General features: G+C 52.3%; 1 protein-coding gene across 3 annotated transcripts in view; it reads right to left on the reverse strand.

Moving 5' to 3' along the window:
- Nucleotides 1-919: 919 nt before the first annotated feature.
- Nucleotides 920-24,265, reverse strand: part of DIP2A (disco interacting protein 2 homolog A) — a 111,161-nt gene continuing 87,815 nt past the window's right edge. For 2 of the 3 annotated variants that reach the window (XM_039222142.1, XM_039222144.1), the window contains exons 23-39: nt 23,064-23,265; nt 22,092-22,201; nt 21,929-22,009; nt 19,323-19,446; nt 14,065-14,186; nt 13,814-13,925; nt 12,542-12,651; nt 11,955-12,085; nt 10,852-11,020; nt 10,117-10,287; nt 8,992-9,021; nt 8,087-8,148; nt 7,375-7,432; nt 5,774-5,848; nt 4,400-4,574; nt 3,600-3,723; nt 920-3,086 (exon numbers count right to left, since the gene is read on the reverse strand). In XM_039222142.1, the coding sequence (XP_039078073.1) occupies nt 2,834-3,086; nt 3,600-3,723; nt 4,400-4,574; nt 5,774-5,848; nt 7,375-7,432; nt 8,087-8,148; nt 8,992-9,021; nt 10,117-10,287; nt 10,852-11,020; nt 11,955-12,085; nt 12,542-12,651; nt 13,814-13,925; nt 14,065-14,186; nt 19,323-19,446; nt 21,929-22,009; nt 22,092-22,201; nt 23,064-23,265 (2,109 nt within the window). In that variant the 3' untranslated portion in view covers nt 920-2,833. The remainder of the gene's footprint in view (nt 3,087-3,599; nt 3,724-4,399; nt 4,575-5,773; nt 5,849-7,374; nt 7,433-8,086; nt 8,149-8,991; nt 9,022-10,116; nt 10,288-10,851; nt 11,021-11,954; nt 12,086-12,541; nt 12,652-13,813; nt 13,926-14,064; nt 14,187-19,322; nt 19,447-21,928; nt 22,010-22,091; nt 22,202-23,063; nt 23,266-24,265) is intronic. The other variant, XM_039222143.1, reaches the window with a different exon arrangement.

The raw sequence follows: 24,265 nt of genomic DNA on the forward strand, positions 1-24,265 counted from the left end.
TTATTTTATTTTGAGAGACAGAAACAGAGCACGAGTGGGCAAGGGGCAGAGAGAGAGAGGGAGACACAGAATCTGAAGCAGGCTCCAGGCTCTGAACTGTCAGCACAAAGCCCGACATGGGGCTCGAACCCATGGACTGTGAGATCATGACCTGAGCCGAAGCTTAAGCGACTGAGCCGCCCAGGTGTCCCTTTTTTCTAATTTAAAAAAAAATGTTTATTTATTTTTGAGAGAGACAGAGTGTGAGCGGAGGAGGGGCAGAGAGAGGGAGACACAGAATCTGAAATTGAGCTGTCAGTGTAGAGCTCGATGTGGGGCCCCAGCTCACAAACTGTGAGATCATGACCTGAGTGGAAGTTGGACACTTAACTGACTGAGCCACCCAGGTGCCCCTGGACGTGATAATTCTTAATATAAAATAGTTTCTACAAATCAACCAAAACCTTTGAGTGCAGTAACAACTGCTGGATCTGAATACAAATGAGAAATAAAAACGACACATGAAAACTTATTTGACATGACTAGGCATGACACTTACTTGACTATCAATCTGGCAAGGACGTAATTGAATCCGTCAGGGTGCCAGAAGAGGCCTTTCCACTCTTCCGGAAGGCAGAAGGCACCAGAGCTTCACTCCGGGCAGGAACGCTGACCTGTCCACTCTGCCCTAGGCCCTGCGCCCGAGGCAGCACCTGTCCCGCAGATGCGTGAGGACTCGGCACTGCTGAGGTGCGGTGTTCAATGCCGGTGTGGACAGCGATAGTAAGTCGACCTTCAGTCACGGCACACCCGCAAGACAGTTGTTAAAACATGTAGAAGAATATGTGGAACAGATTAAAAAGTCTGTAATTTATTAAGTACAAAAGCTAATATAAAAGCATATGATCCTAATTTTGTAAAAATCTTTAAAAAGAAAAAATTCCTGAAATGATTTTTATTAAACACTAATGCTGCGATTAGTCAGAGGTAGGATTATAGGAGATCTTAATTTGCTTCTTTACACTTGAATGTGCTTTGTAGATTTTATGCTAGAAGCATAAATGCTTTTATATTCAGAAAAAAGAATGCATGATAAAATACATCCTATTTGGGGTAATTTAAAAAACATTTTCACACATTTCAAAGCGCAGAATTACAAACAGTTAATACCTTTTATTAACATGATATAAAAAAATTTCAGTGTGATATACAGAATTCCCAGAGAGTAATTTTAAAACATTTTAATGTGCTTCTTAAAATCTGACTTTACAAGACACCTTATCTTACTACCACTGACCTTTCAATACAAAAATTTTACAGTATTTGTTTGCTATAAAACTACAACATTAAGATTAGGGTTAGGTAGTTTTTCCCTGCTGGCCATTCTGTTATAAGGAACGTCCATCAGTCCGCCGCTAGAACCTCTGTATGTCAAACAATAAATTACACAGATTATGTACATAATTACAACAGGGTTATTAGAATTCCAGTATGCTGTCCCGTACTAGCCCCGGCTCAACACCACACGCAACAGAACTACTATGCACGTGCTATTTGTAGCCAAATATGTGTAGGATGTGAGAGTCCGCCCAGTTAGCCAGACCCATCCGGTGGTGAATTTAAAATGGTAGAGAATTAGTAATAGCTTTGTTAGGCACTGTTCCAGGCCAATTCCTGAAAAACCTGGTTGTTCCTAGGAAGCATGCATAATTCATAAATTTTCCCACCCTCAATCCCCCCCAAACCCCACAACTTCATAACACACTCTTTAATAGCTATATAAAAATAATCTGTCTTAAGATTTAAGCTTTGCTTCAAATTCTTAAAAGTATCTAAAGGATTTTACATTCTTTTTGATTTAGGTTTACTATATTATATTACATCAGTCAGTTTCATCAAGTTTGAATAAAATAACTGAATATGGTTTGGCCAAGTTTTATAGGCACACAATTCAAACTGTGAACGCCGGGCAGGCAGGGGTCTGTCCACGGCCCCCAGACTGCGTGCGGGGTGCTCAGCAAATAGCACTGATGACCTGAAAGCCTCAGATGCTGCCACCAATGCCCTCCAGGTCTGTTGAATAAAAATAACAGTTCCACACAAGTGCTTGTACTGAGAAGAATTCATGTTGTGGACTTGGGACAACAGGTATGGTCCCTGCACAGCATGAAGTTACAAACCTGGGGTGGTCGTTTCAGACTAAATGCCGGTTTGTCTTCCCCAAAGCATCTCAGCTGACAGCCCCAAATGGCACTTACTGAGTACTCGTGATAACAAATGCAGACAACTGGGCACGCCTGTTTCAATAAGGAGACCAGCAAAGGCAGTGCCGTGTGGCCACAGCAGGACCTCGGGTCTGGGAGGGGGGAGGGCAGACCAAGTCTCCCTCCCTCCATCACTCTGCTCCTCCCCAGGGGCCTCAAGTTCTTTCTGGCATGAATTCTATACATGAAGTTGTCATTTGAAGTGGGAATAAATAATTGAATTTTTAAAATCAAGAACTATATTTTTAGCCTAAAACAAGTGCAAACTCGCAGCACAGCAGAGCGCTCGCGATCCCTCGCCACAGCTACGCCAGGCCCCCTCACAGGCACCTGCCTGTTCAAGTACTGACAAAGGTCCTCAAAGATGAAAACATTTCTTCTAAGAGTCAGGAAGTGGTTCCTAAAATGAGATGTGGGGATCCTTGGGATGGATCCGTAAAAGCAGAGTGCACAGCATTCTGTGAAGACTGGAGTCTTTTCTTCTGATGGCTGCAGACAGTGTGGTGCCTTCGCGAGTCCCCTGTGACAGGCTCCCGCACCGGGAGCCGGGACCACGCCTGTCTCGGGAACGTGGGGCCGACGGGCCGCGCTCACATGTTGTAGGCGACATAGATGGGGTCCAGCTGGTCGGCCAGGAAGCCATCACGCAGGTGCATGCGCTGCTTCTCGCCCCGAGAGTTGATGGGGATCACACCTGGGTCCACAATGACCACCACACCCACGACCAGGTGATGCTCCTCCAGCACGACATTCGTCACCAGGGCCACCAGGTCCAGTGCATCCTGCTCCAGCCCGTCCAGCTCCACCACCACCACCAGCAGGTTGGTCCAAGTAAACACAGCACTGCAGGGAGAGGACAGATGGCATCACACACGGGACGGCACAGGCTTCTGGGGACAAACGGACAAGTGGGAAATCGTGCCAAGTACAGAGTGGTTGAAGTCACACTACTGCCTAACATAATTTAAAGGTTAGGCTAAATGTGTTTTATAGGCTCTTTCTTCTAACTGAAGTCCTTGGTAAGAACCAATAGTATTATTTGATGTTGAAAGTTGTATGTGTCCCGATTCAAGCTCCCTACAAAGTGAAGAAATTGTGAGTCACGAACATTTAAATTTAAAAATTTGCATTAAAAGCAGAAACACTTCAGGATAACTGTAGAGACCAGACTCTCGGTTTAAAACTGTCAGGAAACGAGAGAGGCTGCGAGAGGCTGGGGGTCTGCTGCTGGAGAGGCCGGTGCCCACCAGCACGCTCCCCGTGGAGAGGGTCTGCAGGGGCAGAGGCAGGGGCCTGCAGCCCCCGGCTCTGCCCCAGAGGAGAGGCTGGACGGGCAGGGCGGGACTTGGCTCTCACCACTCGGCGATGCTCCTGTGGGCTCGGACCACAGACGTCTCGATGTCGATGGGGTGATAGCGCATGCCTCTCAGCTCCAGCGTCTCATCCAGAGATCCGACCACGTACAGCGCATCGTGTCGCTCTGTGAACATGGTGCACAGCCCTCAGAAGGGCACCCGGTGAACACTGAGCACCTTCCGTGTATCCACGGCAGCCCAGAGCCGCGCTCTGTGGGATGGGGGCTCGCTGTCCAAACAGCACGTGACAGCAAGCCCTGTGAGTGAGCCGTGCAGAGGCCCGAAGGCGGTGCCGCCCCTCAGTCCCTTGTGAGGGCACCTGTGCAGCTGGGAGCACCTCAGGAAAGTCATGTCAGTGAGTGAACACAGGTTCCGAAATAGCCCGCACCGTCTCTGGAGAGAAGACAGCGTCTGCAGGGGTACCAGGGTTCTGACTTGATCTGTCAGCCTGCTGTGGCCTAAGGGACTCTGCAACTTTCAGGCTGATGCGAGGGGAGGGCCTGACGGCCTGATCACTGACACCCCCACATCCTCAGCAGAAGCCGAGGGTCCAAGGCCCGCGAGGGACAGCCGCAGGGCAAAACAGTGATTTCCAGAGAAAACTGCTATCAGAGCACGTCCTTTGTCCCCACGCCTGAAGATCCGCGCTCACAGCACAGGATGAGGGGGTTGGCAGGAGTCCCTGAGCTGCCGCGGCATGAACGTCAGACTCTGGGGCCACGGCAGCAGACCTCCTGTGCGGTATGGACAGACCCCAGGGCACACACGGCCTGTGTGCAGGGGGTTAATGGTAACCCTCACCTCCACTGGCGTCAGTGAGCTCCGTTCTCCGAAGGAAACCAAGGTAGCCAGTCCTCGCCCAAATGGTCTGTGTGTCTCCAAAACTCAGCCGGGCACTGAAGTGGTCAGCGTGGAGCGCCTCTTCCCCGTAGACCGTGTAGTAGCCGGTGGCGTTGTGGGGGCTGCTCACCCAGATCTGGTGGGGCCCAGGGGACAAGAATGTTGGCACGTCACAAACGCTGGGCACAGGTTCTGCCATGAGACACCCACTGGCTGAGGGTGTTTACAAAGACACTGAACAAAGGCGGGGGAGAGGGAGTTGTTTTCAGTGTCTCTCGTCTCATGGCTCAAGTTAAACTTCAGGCACAGAAAGCAAACAAGCAACTTTTCTCTCCGAGCGAAGCACCCCCTCCTTCACCCTGGGAGCCAGGGGTGGAGGGTGGGGGGGAGGACTCTGCAGTGCGGATGAGCTCACAGAGCTGCCTCCCCACTGTTCACATCAAACTACTACTGACAGTGAGAAAGAGTTGGAAGCTTGTCCCACGTCCACACAGGGACAGGTGAAGGGGCTGAGGGCTCACAGGACAGAGCGGGCACGGACACTACCTCCCCTGCAGATGCGCTAAGTCCACACGCACCCATGCACCCTTGTCGGCCACACCATGCTAGCAGTACCAAAGGTGTTGTGGGCCCCTGGGGCATCCTTCCACACGCTGGGCCCATCCAGGACCCACAGTCTGCTCCCCAGACTGAGCGCCTGGCTCTAGACACAGGTGGCATCTGAAAGATGAGGTGGGTTCCCAGCCTGGCGCAGACCCTCTGTGACCATCTCGGAGGCAAACTGTTCCCCTAACAGGCGTGGGTCCAGCTGTCCAGCAAGAGGGACGGCTGAGGGGAGGCCCCATGCTGACCACACCCAGCCCTGGCACGGGCACACCTTCCAGTCACAACACTGAGCGACCCCGGGGAGGCCCTGTGCAAACAGCCCCGAACCCCATCCGCCAGGGCACTGGCTCCCCAGCACCCTCGTGAGCCTGAAGCCCATCGTGACAGATCAACTCGGGCCTCTACTAGGCCCCCGGGGGACAGTTACTCTGGACGTGCTCCCACACACTTGTGCAAAGCCTGCACCCTCAGGATGTCGAGGACCCTCCCTCCCGGCCTGCGCTGCCCTGCACCCAGTCCCTCCCTCAGAGGACAGCAGTGTTGCTGCGGCTCCTTGGGCCCCCCACCCACAGGACTCAAGGGTTCCCTTTGCTGGAGGGCAACCCTGGAGTGGGCTTCATCCTGCAGGACCCGAAATCCTCTGCTGAGAATTCCCGACTCTGGGATGGATCAGGGAGAGAGGAAGGGGCAGCTGCTGAGGCCGTGGGGGCTCCGGTCCCTCCGCCTTACCTCTCCCAGATGTGAGTCTCCAAGGGGCCCTTTGGTCTCGGTGTGTGCAATAATGACCTTCACCCCAGGGAGGATCTGAAAGGAGAGTGTCGTGCACATGTGAGTGACTGGGAGGGCTAGAAACCAATCTAAACCTGACTTTGAATTTTAATAAATAAGAGACTTTTTTTTTTTTTTTTAAAGTAGGTTCCATGCCCAGCGCAGAGCCCAACGCAAGGCTTGAACTCATGACCCTGAGATTAAGACCTGAGCTGAGATCAAGACTTGGATACATAATGGACTGAGCCACCCAGATGCCCCTAAAAGAGACTCTTTAATAGATAAAATAAATAGTGGATCTTAGCAAAGTTATCCCCGTTCCTAGGGACAAACCCTACTTTGGACATCAAGAGGGGTGAGGAGGGTTTGTTCCCATAAGCATCCGCCACATCTGGGGTCTTTCACTAAGGACACAAGAGGACAACCTGCCCCTGTGTGGCTCCCGTGTGGGGTGCTGTCCACACACCATGCCTGCCTGCAAGGGCTCTGTGTTTCAGCCCTGTGATCGATCCCCAGTCCTGCACTGGGAAGCTAGCTAACTGTGAGGGCACGGCTGGCTCAGGGGCTATGGAGAACATTCCAGAGGAGGGCACCCAGCTCAGAGGACCCCACGCCTGGGCATCAGTCAGACCATCCAGACACCTGTTCTGTCCTGGGTGGCTTCCCCACGTATAAAACAGATGTCAGTGGGGCCCTCCAGGAAGGTGGAAGGGTCGAGGAGTCACAGGAAGGTGTGGATGCAGGCCCTGTTGCCCATGGTCACCCTTCCACCTCTCCCCCAGCTCAGCTCCAGCCACCCTCACTCCAGGACCTTTGCAATAGCCCAGCCTTTTGCCCCACGTCTCCATGGCTGGCCCTCCTCAGGAGCCTGACCATTCACCCTCCACAGACCCCGGGGCCGGTCCTGCCTCCCTAGAGGCAGCTGTGACCATCAGGATGTGTGAGCAGAGCTGGGGCAGCCCTTCCAGGCTGCATGAGCTATGCCAATCTCCATTTCTCACCTCTGGGCTCGTGCAGGTATGGGACAGGCCACCACCTGCGCTCTTGACCCTATCACGGGTACGCAGCAGGAGCCGTGGGAAATCTGTGATTGCGGGTCGTCTGTTCCTGGCCACGCTGGGTACACAGCCCTACCCTCAACGGTGCTGTCTCCTAGTGCCCAGCGGCTTAGTCAGCACCCAGGCCATAGCCCCCATCCTCATCACTCTGCCTGACAGGGCCGTGTGGGTGTTCTTCTTTCCCTTCAACTTTCCCTGGTTCTGAAGAGGACTGCTCTCCAGATACCCCTGAAGGCACTGAAGGCATTGGGCTCTGACCCAAGGGGCCCATGGCCTCAAGCCCCACAGTGGGAGATCTTTCTGGGTGTCTGCACCTGAAGCCCTCCCGTTCTGGGCATTAGCTCAGAGGTGTCCTCGTGTGTGCTGATGGTGCAGAGATGAGCCTCTGCATCAGCCCAGCCCCAACCACGGTTGACCTGTGTCCATCAGGACATTTTTAGCCATTGGCACCCGCCAGGTGCTAACGTAAGAAAGGACCTGGGTGTAAGTCCCAGCTTCTGCTACCTTTCCAGACTCCGTCAATGGCAGACTGTGAGGAGAACCCCGTTCTACCAAACGCACCCTAAAAATTAACAAGGGAAATGTAATCAGAAACTGTAACGGTCAGTCTGTAGACAACACCACGCCTCCGGACTTTTGCTTACGACCTTGCTGTGACCTTGGAGCAGTGACCACCAGCTCCACGTGCACCAGCTCCAACTGCCCTGCTTACGTGCCACCATCAGGGCAGGGGCTTGCTCTAGGTTTCTTTGGGGCCCTCCCTGGCCCAGCTGGCCCCACCCGAGGAAGCCCCACCACTGTTTACCTCAAGCTGCAGCGTGGTCACGGTTGAGGATCCAGAGCCAGGATCAAGCTTCAGAGCTGGGCGGGACCCAGACCCACAGGTGCATACCATGGCCCCCAGGGCACATTTGCCGATGTGAAAACTAAGTCTTATCTTAAAATGGTGTCATGTGGAAAACACCCTTGGCTTGGCTGGTTTACCTGTTTTCTGTCCCATGAGAAGACAGGCCAAGAGTTCGCACCTGACACCATCCCTCCCGGCCGTGGGAACAGCTACAGGGTTGCTGCCTGAGCTGAGCTGACACAAGGGAGAAAGAAGCCCAGGCTCCCCCGGTGGACTCAGCCAGACAGCTGGCAATGCCAAGGCGTGGGAGGTCTGGGCAGGGCAGACCCCGCCTGCAGAACGTCGCCCGTGGGTGTGGTAGGCCCTCACCTGTCATGGCGTAGTGCCCTCATGTCCACGTAGACGGTGGTGGGGTCCGGGCCGGCCGTGCCCTGGAAAGGAGAGCAGCGGAGGACCTTCCCTTCATCTCGTTTTCAGGAGCGCGTCCGCATCTACACATGTGACAGCTCCCCCTGGGCTGGCCCTCAGGGGACGCCCAGGAAGGCGGTGGCTCTGCTCGCGGCACTGAGCATGCCCAGGGCATGGATGACTTCTGTCCAAACATCTACGTGGCTTGACAACACTGAGAGACTTGTTCAATAACACTGAATGGAAAACTCAAATCCTACAATTTTACATGTCTGTTCTAACAGCTTTCTGTTCCCGCTCGTCCCTATTCTCTGTGCTTGGTAAAAACACCACCATAGGTTTTGGAAGGCTTTTTCACCAGCCGTCAGATCAGGCCTGGGCTCTTGCCAGCTGACTGCATTCTCCTGAGGGCTGAGTATGGCACAGTCTCTCTCGTGGACTGGACCAAAGGATGTCTCCCTGCTCTCCTCTCATCGGACACGTGGACACTGGTCCTGCTGACGATGTTATATGTTCTATTTAATCGATAAGGAGTGTCGAGTTAAATGGACACTCTGCTCAATATCACTGTCTGAAGATGCCAGACACTGTAACCTATGTCTGCCCTGGAATTAAAACAAAAATGCCTCTTTGAGACCAAACACTGACCTTCCTCCAGAGGTAACTCTAGGACTATTAAATTCTTTTGAAAATAGCTTTGCTCTTATATTTGGTTTCAAGGGAGCTTTTATAACATGTCAATAATATCCACTGTGAGCAAAATCAGACAGCAAAAGAAACATATATTTGTCTGGAACTCACAAGAAGGTCACATAAACTCATGGGGGAAGCACAGAGGTGCCTTGAGGTTGAGGTCAAGGTCATACCTGCTCAGCCAGCTTTCCCAGCCTGTTGGGCTGACAGAGGCAAAGAAGGCCAGCAGAGCGAGACAGGGAGGAGACAGCCACAGGAAACACAAACAGAAAGCAACAGGCCACGTGAGAAACACACGGTAAGAGAAAGCAAAATACGTCACTGCATCTCAAAGTACAAACGTGAACAACCCATTAAGATTTTTGCAATCATATGTGGCATCCCACGTGCTGATAATAGAACAGACACCTTCAAATATTGAGTAAATGCTGAGCAGAGGGTAAGGTCTTCACTTATAGCCACTAACGATGCATCAGCAGCCCGATGCTCAGCTGTACTTTCTATACTAGGGAGGGACATTAGGAGGGGACCCTGGCCCACCTCTTCCTGCCGCACAGCAAGGGTCTGTGGCTTGGAGAGGCCAGCAGTCTTCCAGGCTGAGAGGACAGCAGCAGGAATGCCCGGAAAACAGGGCAGTATCTGCATGTAAAACCTGCCCTGCGCCTGGCAGCTGTGTCGTGGGCCGAGGACCAGGGCTGAGCAAAGGCTCTGGAAGCTACGCAACAGCCCAGGACCTGGGCCCGCGCTGGCTCCGGTGATGCCTCTTCTGCCCTGTGGTTCCCGAACCACTTCGTGGAGTAAGGCATTCAGTATGTTTTTAGAAAGAAGTGAAATGGAGATACTAGCACCAAATCTGGAAAATAGCCAGTCATCTGAAGAAGGAGTAAACAGCACTATAGTGAGCTATTCAATTTCTAAAACTTTGTGTTTCCTTTTAATATGTAAAATACCTTCATGTTTCAAAAATTAACTTGGGGCAAGACAAATCACATTAATTAATGTTTCAATTTAAAATTGCTGTCTTAATAAGTTTATCTCGCTTTAAAAAATAAGCTACATGTTGTAGCCTTTGAGATTTCCCCCAAAAGTTAATAGTCACTGCTCAAGAACAACTTGAGTTGTTTCCAGGCAAGCCTTTATTCATCAACGAGACTAGAACATCTTTTAAAACACAGCTTCCGGCTCACAAAGCCTACTGGTCACATGTAGGTGAAACACCAAGCGCTCAGAGGGCAAGCAGGGCAGGACAGCGAACGCACGGAGGGCGAGGGCAGCGGGAGGCCCGGGGCAGGCCTTACCTGGAGGCAGATGGCCACGTTGACCCTGCACCCGAACGTGGTGCTCACAGCGCGCGCTGGCAGCCCCAGGTCCTTGAACAGCTTGGAGAAGGACTGTGTGAGCGCGATCCTGGGCCGCTCCTCAGCCACCACCATGCAGGTGCGGACGCAGGACAGGTTCACCCCCTTCGTCTGCAGGCGGACGGGCGTTGGGGAGGAGGGGACAGGGGAGGTTAGTCCCAGAGACCCAGGGCAAGTGAGATGCAAACCCCGCCTCCCAGCTGGTCCCATTCCTCAGGGTCCTAACTATGGATGCACTGGAGACTGCCCACCCCTGGGTGCCCTCCCCACACCCACTCCTGGCATCCAGGAGGTTCCCGCCACTGCACACAGCTCTGGCTACACCCCAGGCCCCAGGGACCCTGAGGTGTGCTGCTCCGAGCTAGTATTGCGCCTTTCCCCACAACCCCGGCACCTCTGCCTGGGTCTCACACCCTCCTCTGCTGTGTGGGGTGTGCGGATGAAGGAAGTGACCTCTAGGGGTGTAGGGAAGAGGGCACATGGAGCCAGTGCAGTTCAACTCCTGGAAAGGGTTTTCCATTTCCACAAACAGCGTGAACAGATCTTGGGATCTACTTTAAAGGTTCCCAGGGGCCCAGTTCAGAACCAACGCGGAGCCCCTGGTTTGGGCACTTTGAGACGAAGGAAAGCAAGGTGCTGGGCAGGCCTCGGTGGCAGGCAGGGCTGGACACTCACCCTGAGGACGCCGGTCTGCGCGCCCAGGCCCTTGGTGCACATTTCCATCACGGAGTAGGAGCAGAAGGTGACGCGGGCCTTGTACTGGCTGACGGCTGACAGCCACAGGGACACGTTGCTCTCTAGCTCCAGCGGGGGCACCAGGACCGACTGGTGTCCGGAGTAGACGCTGTGAGAGAGGGCGCAGGGAGAGTCAGGACAGCTGTGGCGCGGCTCTGTGTTAGTCTGCAGCCCGGGAGCCTCAGGGATGCCCGGTCCACCTGTGCCAGAAGGGCCTGGGGCACCCACTTCGGTCTCCCCTCCTAGGACACTTTTTTTCTAGCCAGAACAGGACACAATTCTGCCCTAATGTCAAGTGGATGTTTCGATAGGAAGTACTATGGGGAGCAGGGGTGACACAGAGCGGGTCTAGTCTCCGTCCAGGCACCTCAGAAGGATCCAGGGTCACAAATTCGGGTCAGGGTCCACCAGCTGGAGACTCTGGCTTTCTTCTTCCAAAGATCTGTCACTACTTCCTAGTATTTGATGAGAGTAAGTAGTCTCTTCCCCATTACTAGTAATGGATACTGTTTATATTTAATGAAAAATGTATTTTTACTCTTACTCAATTTCAGACTCAGCCTCCAATCCTTCTCATCCCCAAACAAACCTCCTCACATGTGTATCTTAGGCTCCCTGGGCATCAAAAATGAACGTTAAGGCTCCAAAGACTGACACAAGCAATTCTAGCCCTGCAGGTGAGCGTGGTACCTGCACATTCGCCTGCGTACTCACCTGCAACACTCAGCTGCACACACCCACACACTCACCTGCACAAACCTGCACCACTCACGTGTACACTCACTTGCAATACTCAGCTGCACACCACCTGCAACACTCACCTGCACACTCACCTGCACACATTTGCAGCACTGACCTGCACACTTACCTGCACATTCACCTGCAGCACTGAATTGCGCACCACCTGCACACTCACCTACACACCACCTGCAGCACGGGCTTGCACACACCTGCACACTCACCTGCAACACTTGTACACCACCTGCAGCACTCACCTGCACACTCACCTGCACCAATGACTTGCACACCACCTGCACACTCACCTGCACAGACACCACAGGGCGAAGCCGAGGCCGCAGTAGGGGTCAAGGCAGATGGCGATCTGCCTCGAGGGGTACAGCTCACACTGTAGCTTTATGGAGCGGCACAAGGCACTTGTGGCTGCGTGTGACATCTGAAGTACGATGAAAGTTCTGGTCAGTGATGTGAGGGAGACACTGAACAGTGCCTGCTGGACCACAGCCGCCAGACACATTTAGTTCTCCATACAAACCAAATAATGTATAGGAAATTGCACACTAAAAATCTTCTAAATGAGATTTCAGAATGACAAAAAATTTTAATGGAGCTCTCGCCTCCTGGTAAGGAGACAGACTCATCAAAGCTACCTGCTCCCAAAGACAGTCAGAAATCTCAGTTTAGATGTTACCAAAGAACATCAAAATATGCACTGTTCCCAGGCTAACCTAATTTTGGGGGTTTACTGGTATTTAACACAAACTTCAAGGAACAACAATGTTGCTTCAAGCTCTGGATATGAGTGAGGACCTGCATAACCCCTCACCCACCCTCCTCTCCGCCCACCCCATCAGAGGCTGAAGCAAGTTAGAGCTATGGTCAGAGGGCTCACCTTCACACCTGCTAATATGCCCGTAGTTGATACGCTGAAATCCAAGTATGCGAGCAGGTCTGGGGACGGCGGCCTGAAAATGCTAGCCACCTTCTTTCTCGGTATGTCATCTATTGGACGGGAGACACAGGTCAGTGCTACTTCAGGCTCTCATAGGGAGAAAGAACACAGGATTCATACCTGGGGAGTCCTGGGGAGAGCGAGTGCAGAGCACAGGGAGGCCTCGAGACAGCAGGCCATGTGGGTACACGGGGAAGCTCTTTTTAACCTTCAGGGAAATGTCATGTGGAACAGACCCACCATGACCACTTTGAATGTGTGGGGAAGCGGGGGAGGGGGACACAGAGGGCAGGCAAGTCATACGAGCGGCACGGGAAGCCGCTTCATCCACCAGTGGGAGAGTTCAGAGGCTGGGGCAGAGCCAACGTTAACAAGAACTCTGACCGCAGAGAGCACTAGGGACCGGTTCTCAGGGCTACTGTGCTTCATCGTTTCTATGAGATGGTGAGGTAGGTAGAAACGAGTGAGGCAAGGGCTGGGGCCCACCCACCTCGCAGCAAGCTGGTGAAGCAATGGAACTCTCTGGAGCCAGTCTGCTCCTAAGCCCACCCCCGCCCCACATCAGCTGCCCTGGACCAGCTAGCCACCCGTGCCTGTAGATGGGTACTGGGCAGGTGGCCACAGACAACACAGTCCCTGACCTCTTGCCCTGGAGAGCGTGGACAGGTGCCTGCCAGGTGCGACAGGGAAGGAGGGACTCCTGCCTACTCAATGGCCAGCACCTCAAGTCACCAACAAAGCCTGTGGGTGCTACTAGTTTGGGGTGTCTCGATGGGGAGGGGCTGAGAGTATCAGGGTCCGAGGCACAGTGGTTCTGGGGTTTACGGCCTTCTTGGCTGGCCCACAAGCATTTCGTGGGGCGGGGACAAAGGACAGATGTGTGTGTGCTGTGGGACATGTGTCCTCACAACCACTGACTGCTGTACAGGCATGAGAGCAGTGAGGACAGGGGTGGTCTGCAGGCACACAGGCTTCGGATAAGGATCTTTGCTCCCCGCCGGTTCAGAGGCCCCACCGCGAGTGAAACCAGGAGGCGAGCTGCGAGCAACCCAGCGGCAAGGGCCCTTCTAGCAGCCTCCTCACCATTTACTTCAGCTGCTCTTACCAGCTTTTACATTTCGGCGGCAACGATGCAATTCCTACAACAAAGAAAGGAGAGGCGGTGTGTCCTGGCAGGGCCAGCACACAACCAGCGGTGCTGAGGACAGGTACCTGTATCTAGAATGGTTGGCCAGGTCCTGACATCCACGGCAGCCGCTGCATCTTTGGACTTGAGCAGCCGCATAATGGCCTGTGTGGTGAGGACGCAAGCAGACTTGCTGACCTGCAGAGCACAGGGGTTGAAGGCGGGAGTGAGACGCAGGGCCTGGGGGAGATGACACTCGTAGGGAGAGGAGACCACGGTCTACCAGAACAAGGGCCCTCCCACCAGGCCTGCCTGGCCGTCCAGGGCGCACAGATACCTCTACGATCATCTTGACGGTGGGAAGCGTGGTGGCCAGGTTCTGGGGGTGTGGGGGCCGCACAGTGACAGGCACACAGCCGCAGTACAGACAGCCATAGAAGGCAGCAATGAGGTCCACCCCTGGGAAGACACGTGGTCAGAGAGGGTCAGTGCAGGGTGGAACGTGGCTCACAGTGCCTCGTAGCATGGAATGGCAAGCAGGTGATGCAGGGTCTTGGTCATGCGCTGTGTGGGTCAACCACAACTTCTCTAAACTAATACAGTATTGAGACAGGGAAACTGAAGGACTCCGTAAAAATCTGCTTTTTGCTCCTTTTCCTGCTTCTATCCTGGCTAGGCTCTGCGCCCCCACTTTATACATGGCTCAGAATGCAAAGTGTATCTTCCCTGTACAGACAAGGAGTTAGTGATTTCTCCAGAACAGATCACATCCAAGGAAGGACCAGGTGAGAATGACTGGAGGAAGCCATCATATGCATATTCTAGACCACGGGCGCTAGACACGTGGACACCCAGGGCCCCTGGCTCCAAGAAGTAACACTTGGGCTCTCGTCTTTGTTCTAAGCAGCTCCTGGATGCCTGAGAGGACACATGCATGGGACCGCCATGCTCAGTAAGACCACCCAGATCCCAAAGAAGACAGGACTCTCCTTTCCTTTCTGATTCCCAGAAGACACTGTATGTACCTGCATTCCCTCTATATCCTCAATAAACTCTCCTGTCACCCCTGCCTCCCTGCACTCGATCTCTGTCCTGTGCACAACCAGGGGGCCTCTCGGCTGGTCCTGTGTGACCCCCTTGGCGTCCCGAGACCCGGCCTGCCGGCATCAGTATGTGTTGAACTCAGTGCTGTTAGGGATGCAGAGAGAACTGTCCTGAGAGGCTGGGGAGACGATGGGGGGTGCCCATGGCACAGAGGACACCCTGTGTGTCAGCAGCACCCTGCCTGCCATTCCTGTGTGCCGGGGCCAAGCGCAAGGTAGGTGAGCAAGGGCTGAAAGGAACCCTTCTGAGGGGCAGGCTGCCCAGCTTGGAAAAGGAGGGCAACACGGGAGGGGTCCACCCCTGCCAGCAGAAGGTGAGGAGGAGGAGGAGGCAGGGGTCCCCCCCAGGAGGAGAAGGTGGGCAATACAGGCAGGGGTCTGTGGAGAACTGGGAACACCAGGGCTGCGCCCCCTCCCCCCCAAGTGCATGTGTCCGGGGCCATGCGTCTTGCTCTCAACCGTACATCATAACACACGACCACCAAAATGTTCCTTCCAATTTCCAAATGTTTAAACTTTCTCATATTTAAAACTTAGGGGGAATTATGCCACACTTAAAACCTGTATTTCTGCCCTGAACTCAGTCCGATATGAGACGCATGCTCCCTCCCCCCAACCGTGGAGGCCCCTCTAGACGCTGCCCCTCAGAGCACACCAGACCCCACTTGTCAGCCTCAAGCTATTTCAATTCCAGAGTCAAAATAAATACGCCAGCTGTAACCTGGCTGGTGGGCTTCACCGGATTACGAGTTCCCAGTGCTCCAGCGGAATTAATAGAGTGACGCTGCACCAAGGACAGCTCAGCACACCTGGGGTCGAGCTGGCTCCTCGGCACCGCTGCCACAGGACCAGCCATCTGCGCTGGGCCGCAGGGCAGCCAGGAGCACCGAGTGAAGGGACAGCAGGTGCCGGCACGCAGCAGGCCAGGGCACCATGCGTGTGCGGTCCCTGCCCGACACAGCACACAAGAGGGATGTGGCCAGGAGCTCATTTCCTTGAGTTCACAAAACTCATGCTGTTCCTCCTGTCCTAGGAATCACCAGGTGAACAGGTAGGGAGAATCCAATCCCACCAGCACCCAACTCTTCTGCAGCTTCCAGAGAGCACGGGTTCTTAATCCCTTGGATCTCACATCCTTTTGAAAATTGGAAGAAAGTCTCGGACTCCCTCTTCACCCCCAAGTAATACACAACACACGTGCCTGTGGCATTTGCAAAATATCTGCACCCAAGGCGGGGTTCTGGGCCTCCCAGCTGAGACCACAGCTCAGTCCTCAGCTCTTAAACTCTCCACCTGCCAGATAAGTTTATGAAATGTAAATTTATGTAAATTTCGGGGTGGCTAGGTGCCCCAGCCTTAACCATCAGCTCAGGTCACAGGTCACGGTCTCACAGCTTGTGGGTTTGAGCCCTGCATCAGGCTCTGTGCTGACAGCTTGGAGCCTGGAGCTGCTTCAGATTCCGCTCTCCTGGCTCTCTGCCTCTACTCCCCTCACACCCACTTGTGTTCTCTCTCGCTCTATCTCTCAAATATAGACATTAAAGAGTTTTTTAATCAAAAAAAAATAAAATATAAATTTAGACCTTCAGCATACATTTTCTTTTTTGTTGTTAAAAATGGCTTATGGGGAAGCCATGATTATGACTGACTCTTGATTTAGGCTCAGGTCATTATCTCACAGTCCGTGAGTTCCAGCTGTGCTGACACTGCAGAGCCCGCTTGGGATTCTCTCTCCCGCTCTAAAATAAATAAACTAAAGGAAAAAAAAGAGAAGCATGCAAGGCATTTCCCCGTTAGCTCAGGCCTTCCCTGTGTGAGCACTCCTGCATGCTGTACAGCTCCAGCCCTGAGCCCAGGGGCGTGGCACTACCTTTGTAGAGGGTGTGGTGTAGACAGCTGGGGGCAGGAGAGAGCACCAGCTTGCCTTACACTGACATGCTATAGAGTCTGGCATAGACATGAAACCAGGGCTACTTCAAGAGTGGGGACTGCAGTCACCCTGGAGAAAAGCACCCCTACACTCCAGGGAATGAAAAGAGGAGAAAGAATTTGATGCCTGTGGGTTTAGGCGTATTCACGTTAGCATGCACTTGTGCCGGGAGAGAACAGGCTGCCACAGGGGATGAGGGAGCATGAGGCAGGCTGACACCCCAAACCGCCCCCAGGCGGGCCAAGTGTGACATTCCTCGGGCACTGGGCACTCCGGGTTGCCCGAGGACAAAGGAAAGGGGAAGACCAATGGTTAACTGAGAGAGATCACAGTCATGCAGGACATGGGTCTCCATCAGTTTACAAATATCTTACTAAATTACAAGAAAAAGGCCATCTTATCAAAAGCCTAATCTCCAGAAACCTGTAGACTGGAGCCCCAACATCACCCTCCCCTCCATAGTGATGTGAGGAACAAAGGCAAGAAGGAAACTGGCAGATAAAATGAAATTTCCTCAAAACCCGCAGCCCATTGACAGATGCGAGAGGCAAATACAGAGTGTAGTTTCTCCAGGAACAGCCTAAGGCCCTGATGTTAAGGCCTTACTAGAGGAAAACAACCTTAATTGGACAGGAGCCAGGCCTCAGGAGTATCTCAGGAGTCCTCTTTAGCATATCAAAGTCCTTCTGGAGGCCTCCAGGTAAAGGCCTCTGGCTTTACCTCCCCAACTCCATAGAAAGTAACCACAGGTCTTGTTCTATTTTAATAAAATCACCTTTTTGCACCAAAGACATCTCAAGAATTCTTTCTTGGCCTTCGGTTCCAGATCCACACCCCCACCCTCACTCCAAACCCTCATCACAAACGAGGGTAAGAAAAGAGAGGCTGAATTTGTAGCGGCCGTCCCTGACAGCACACACAAGCAGCAGGGAGTGAGAGGAAGGCAAAAAAGCAGGTGCAAACCTTGTAAACTGTTTTCAAAATTCATTTTGGTGGTTACAGCATTTGTGCAGTCACCCTGAGAGTACCGCACGTGGCGCAGGGCTACACAGCGGAGTCGTCACGGGGTATCTGAGTTCTGTCACCTCCCTGCTCGTCAGAAGCAGGACTCTTGGTGTGGAAAAAAGGAGATATGCGGTAGGCGAGGTTTGCCGAAAGTCCTATGATCCTGGATTTGAATGGGATGTAATACTATGAACTCAGAAGGCAGTGCCTCTCTGAAGACCCATTTATTTATAGTTCCGAGCTCGGCTCACTGACAGCGCCACCAAACAGCAGCCAATCCAGGAGAAATCGGCATCCCTCATGCCCAGATTTTGTTCTGGGAACACAGCGGGCTCTGCAGAGAAATGGCTGATCCTAGGTCTGGGGTAGGATGGGCACTAAGGGGGTTTGGAGCACCTTGTCACAAGAGACACGAGGAAGCAGTCAGGGACTAGTGGCACGTGATAAGCCAGCCAGGAAAGGCTTCTATTGGGCAAATATGGCAGAACTGAACTTTGATAAGGATGAAACCCAACAACTATATTTAAGTCTGTGAGTTCATATTCATATGTATGTATTTTTAAATTCGTTGCTTGGTCACCTTTGGAGTGTGATAGGAAACAAAATTCATTTCATAAAGGACCAATAGAAGGAAAGAATCAACACATGAATTCTAACACCAAATACTAGATGAAGGGGGAGGTTTCTGTGTATTAGTTCTGTGGCCAATAAACGAAAAAGAAACGAAAGAATTAGAGTATCACTGTTTTGTGACCCTTAAAGGATTAATGAATGTTAAGCACTGAAGCATCAGTCAGTGGTAATAACGCCACCAAAGGAGACACAGCCAACATGGGCACTTACAGTCTTGGCAGAGACCCTGGACCTCAGTGGGACCCAGGGCCAGGATGTAGCTGCCAGCCTGCTGGAAACACAGGGTCAAGAACATGCTGCTTGTACCTGAGCATGCACTGGGCAGCGTCTGGGCCACGGGGCCTCTGCAGGGTCAGACCGGGTCTTCAGTAGATAAATTGTAAGGACAGGGAAAAGGGAGATTTATTTTTATTTACTTATTTATTTATTTTTTAAATGTTTTTATTTATTTCTGAGAGAAAGAGGGAGAGACAGTGTAAGCAGGGGAGGGTCAGAGAAAGAGGGAGACAAAGAATCCAAAGCAGACTCTAGGCTCTGAGCTGTCAGCACAGAGCCTGATGTGGGCCTTGAACCCACGAATCGCAAGATGATGACCTGATCCGAAGCTGGACGCTTAACCAACTGAGCCACCCAGGCGGCCATGCAGACTTTAAACACATACTGAATTCAAAGGAAACTGGGAGATGGAGCTGATGTGCAGGGTGCCGGGAGAAGTGACCACACACCAGGGGCACAGGCTGCTCCTGGGAGAGCGCAGGAGGTCATGCTCAGGACAGGGAATGCTAGGGACACCCCGGCGCCTGGCCAAGACCTATTTTCTGACGTGCTGGAGGTTATGAGGGTGTCTGCTCTGTAATAACAGAGTCCCAGTGAACGCAGAGCGGAGGGAAGTGGCATGTGCACCAGGCATCCCGGCGTGCTTACCTGGAGGGTAGACTAAAGCCACATGGTCCCCGACGCTCAGTCGTGCCTTCTCCATCAGGGCGGCAGCAACCCTTTCAGCTCTCTTGTGCAGCTGGACACAGGTTGCAGTGCTGGTGACGGTGCCCTAGGAACGCAGTCCCTGGCTGAGCAGAGCTGGAGGGGCAGGGCGTGTGCTCACACTGCGCACACCCTGTCCCCGGAAGCCCTGTGGTCAGGGACCGGGACCCATGCCAATCCTACAGACATATCCGCTGTCTTTCCCCATCATTTGAGGAGGTCCTGCCAAAGGCGGCGCTTTGGCCGCAGTGAAGACACGAGCCGCGAGCGTCCCAGCAGAGCCTGGAGCAGTGCGCAAGCTGCCCCTTGTCCAGGATAGTCAGAGACACAGCCACTAAAGAGAACTCTTTGGCCTTTTTTTATAAAATATCTTAAACATAACAACATTATAAAGAATAATGCCATAAACATCCAAGTTCTCATTACCTAATAATATTTTGCCTCATTGTTTAAATTTCTCTTTTTTAAAAACAAGTCATCACCACTCTGCATACCACCCTCAATTCATCCTCTCCCCGCCCAGAAACAGCCATTACCCTGAATATAAACACGCACAGTAATCACATTAAATGAGCAAACATCCATAAGCTCCACGGTCATGCATGTTAAAGCTCCCATCCCCCAGGTCAGCGGGTCTGCACCTCGGGGGGTGCCTGGCTGGATCACCCCTGCACCGGCCGCACGGGCTCCCTTGCTCACTTCACGTGTCTGCTGAGGACAGCCGGGCCGCAGACCAGCTCCCAGCAAATGTTTCCTTCCCTCGGCTGACCAGAGGCAGGCCGGCCTCACAGCTCGTTTAGTCCTTCTTAAGAAGAGTAACAGAGCAGCTCGATCTAAACATAATGCCCCAGAACAGACCAGCTTGAGTGGGAACCCCTGGCTTCTCCTCGACTGGTCCTTCCACTGCACAGGCCAATGTGTGTGTATGCAGAGCCAGGCACGCAGGCCCTCGAGGCTTCACGCAGGGGGGCCAGGCTCGCTCCTCCCACCCCAAGCCGAGGTGCAGGGTGTCAGCACCAGGCAGATACCGGGAGCCCAGACATCCAGAGCCCGCCAGTCCCCTTGGACAACCACTTGAAAGCCACAGGCCTGCTCCTGGGTTAAAAGCCACCATGTTCTCAGGGACCCAAGGACAACTCAAACCTGAAAAAGGCTGACAAACCAAAAGAAATGCAGTTTTACTAGTGACCTTGAGGAAAGTCTGGAATGGATTTGGAGAAGGCCAGGGCCAGTCTTCTGCTGCCTCCTCCTGAGCTCTCCCTTGGCTTTAAAGATGGCCAACCCCTCCACACATATGCCTGGCGAGTCCCTCTGTGTGGCCCCCACCCTGCGGCCCTCCTCCCTTGAAAAGCACTCCCTGTGCTCAGGTGCTCAGACCACACACCACATGAGGGCATGTCTCTCCTCCTCTGAGCTGCCACCTCGTGTCTGGGCCTGGACTCCATCAATAATTGTTAATTATTGGTTGTCTCCATGCTTTTTTTTTTTTTATTATTTAAAAACATTTTTTAAATGTTTTATTTATTTCTGAGAGAGAGAGAGAGAGAGAGAGACAGTGTGAGCAGGGGAGGGTCAGAGAGGGAGACACAGAATCTGAAGCAGCTCCAGGCTCTGAGCTGTCAGCACAGAGCCTGACGTGGGGCTCAAACCCACAAACGTGAGATCATGACCTGAGCCTAAATCAGATGCTTAACTGACTGAGCCACCCAGGCCCCCCTGTCTCCATGCTTAAGAACTCAATCAGTCATAAAATAATTGTTAACTGAACGCTGTTCTAGATCTGCAGATACACAGGAAACAAGGAACATAGAGTCTCTCTTATGGACTGGCTTTCGAGCAGGGAAGACTCACTTCGAGCATCCTGAGAGCAGGTGCCCCTTTCCTCCTATTTAGCACCGTGTAACTTGGCAGTTGTCAATAAATATTTTTTGGATGAAGAGACAGTAGGTGGTAATGAGCAGAAACAAAAGCTGGACCAGCATTTTCTAAGAGCACAGTAACCTGCCCTTTACTGTGTCAAAGTACACATGTTCTTACGGCCTATGTGGTGGCTTGTGTGATGCATCTGAGGCACGATTTTTATTGTTATTTAACTTGTCATGTCTCTCTATTTTGTCTACTGGCCCACACACTGGATGTGAGAGTTACAGCCTCCCCTTCCTGTCCTAAGAACTCTGGGTACAGTGTAATCACATCAAAAGGTGCCCAAAATACTCTCACTGAATTTCTGAATCTATACCAGGATCAGGGCAGTAAGCAGTCTTTGCCATGTTAAATCTATAAACAAAAAAGTCTAAATTCCTAATTTTTACAAAATAAACATTTGCTCATTTACAAGCATACTATTCATAATTAAGAAAGGAGCTAACGAGAATTTTTCTCTTAAATACAAGATGTGTTTCAAATGTTACTGCGTGAATCATGTGACAGCTGAGTGCTCCACAAAGAGCCCCGTATGCGGAGAGGATGGCCTGGCAGCACCCTGTTCTCCGGGCAGGGACCCTGGGGACAGAGCCCGGGAGCGGGGGGGATGGGCACAGGCGGCCTACCTTGGCATTGAGCAGCAGGAACAGCGGGTGATCAGGGGTGGTGTGTGCCCGCCACTGCAGCACATCAGGCAGGAACAGGAACTGTGTGGAGGGGTCCATCAGTCTGCAGCCTCGGGGGGAGGCACCCGCCTCACGTTCCCAGGCACTGGCCACTGGCCGTTACCTTTCTCGCCTGGTCGCTGTCTTCCAGGTGAGCCAGCTCCCTTCCCGAGGCCTGTGCGATTCTCTTCCCAGCAACCAGGTTCCCAACGATCATGGAGGCTGGTCCAACCTCTGGGAAAGAGGGGCGGAGACTCTGGGTGAGAAGGCGCCGGCTCTGGCACAGAACTGCCATGTGACTGTACATTTCACTTTTCACTAAGATACAGATGCTCAGGAAACCAGCCACAAGGTTTATGGTAAATAATGAAGAGAATCTCCCAAATACAAGCAATGCCAGGCTGAGAAACTTACCAAACGGCATAAACCTAGGGGTAGATTTGACCTCAGCCATAGTGGAATGTTTTAATAGACTGCATTGTTTTACTACCCTTTACATATGAAACAGGACATTAAATCTTCCTGGGTAGATATATTTGTTCAATAATCAATAAAAGTTATTAACATTTACTAAAAATTTACATAACCAAAGGAACAAAAATAACAGTCAAGGCAGACTTTAAAATTAGTTTTTAAATGTGTGAAATGAGGAACAGGAGAGTGGCCATTTGGGCCTCACCAGCCACGGGGTGCAGCACCTGTCCCTTGGCCCCCACAGCCTTGGCACGGCTGGCAGCCCCCCAGTACTGTGGAGGGTCCTTCTATCTCTGAGCTCAAGGCCTGCTCTTGGGCGTCACTTCAACTTCCAGAGACTCACCACCTCGCCTTCCAAGTCTAAGATGTCATTAGTCACTCAGATGGGTTCCAACAGGCATGTGAAAACCATCACACTACACGGGTGACGTGACAATGTGTTCTCATCTGTGCCTTGGGTCCAGGGAGGTGGGAGGTGGCGACCGACCTGAAGTGCCACTCACTGTGGCTCTTAACCCCAGCCCCAGAGGTGTGGGGCCCAAGAGGGCTGTACCATTTACCAAGAGTGTGGCAGCCACCAATATTAAGACTGACTAGACGAGGATTGTTATATACAACTAACCTGGTTGTTTCTGGCGAGGCTTGGGGAGGTTGGTGACACAGGTGTGAGGGCACATTAGTACATTACATGGGTGCAGCATCCCCTCCAGAAACCTCTGCTTGGTTTCAGAAATGTGAATCCCTCCGAGCGGAGCCTTGGGCAAGGTGTTGGCAGGAACCAGGGCCAGACAGTACACGCCCACCTGGTGGATGCTGTCGATGGCCTGGAAGGGAAGGTAACACAAGTGAGGAGGTTCTGTGGCTGAGACCTGGCACACATACAGCTGCATTTGAGCACCTGCTGACCCACTCAACGCTCTCGAGAAGCCGGAAGGCTTGTGAGATGGGTGAGAACATGTAAATCCAAAGGTGAAAGAGGCAGTGACCTCTGAGACATTCTGTTCAATAAGAAAACATGGAAAGATGTGTGAACATTTCCTATCATGTAACACACATATACATACGCATATACTTAAATCTGGAACTGCTTATGTTAAAGAAGGAAAGTTAGAGAAGCTGTGAGGGGCAGAAGCGGACTTCTCTGAAAATCCCTGGCGTTCAGATCTGACTTCGGAGCCACGTATATATTTTACTTACAAAAAACTTGACATTTTAGAAAGCATTCCCCAATGACTGAAAGTAACGTAAAACAAATGAACTCAGCCAAACTGGAATTAGGTGGGTGGCAAAGCCCCATAGAGAGAATCTACTTATTTAAACATGATAATTTGATTAGCCCACCCGTGTGAGATATGCCCTATGGGCAAAAAGAATTACAAACACATGTTAAGCTGCTCTTGGAGATCTCACGGCTTAGAGGTAGTGTGGAGACTGTTATTTTGAGGCTGCGGTGCTCGGTGTGGCCTGAGGCACATGAGTGACTGCTGGGAGTTGCCCATGTCTGCAATCTTCAGTGTGGGAGGAACGAGATCCATGGCTTATGTGCCCTGTGGACTGTGCCTCTTTCATACAAGCATCCTTTCTCAGGTGGCCATGGAGCCTCATGCAACTCCGCACAACTCCACACAACGCCACACAACGCCATGCACCAACTCCACACAGCCCCATGCAGCAACCCCATGTAACAATGCCACTCAACAACTCCACACGTGACCTGGAGAGGGCAGGACAGCAGAGAACGTCTCTAAAAAACTGGCAGTAGTGAATTTCACCCGAAGATTTGTACACTATTGCCCATAGCAGTTTTTATTCATAATGGTCAAA

Source organism: Hyaena hyaena, unplaced genomic scaffold (assembly GCF_003009895.1).
Source record: "Hyaena hyaena isolate Hyena2069 unplaced genomic scaffold, ASM300989v1 scaffold_1087, whole genome shotgun sequence".
In the NCBI taxonomy this organism is placed as follows: Eukaryota; Metazoa; Chordata; class Mammalia; order Carnivora; family Hyaenidae; genus Hyaena; species Hyaena hyaena.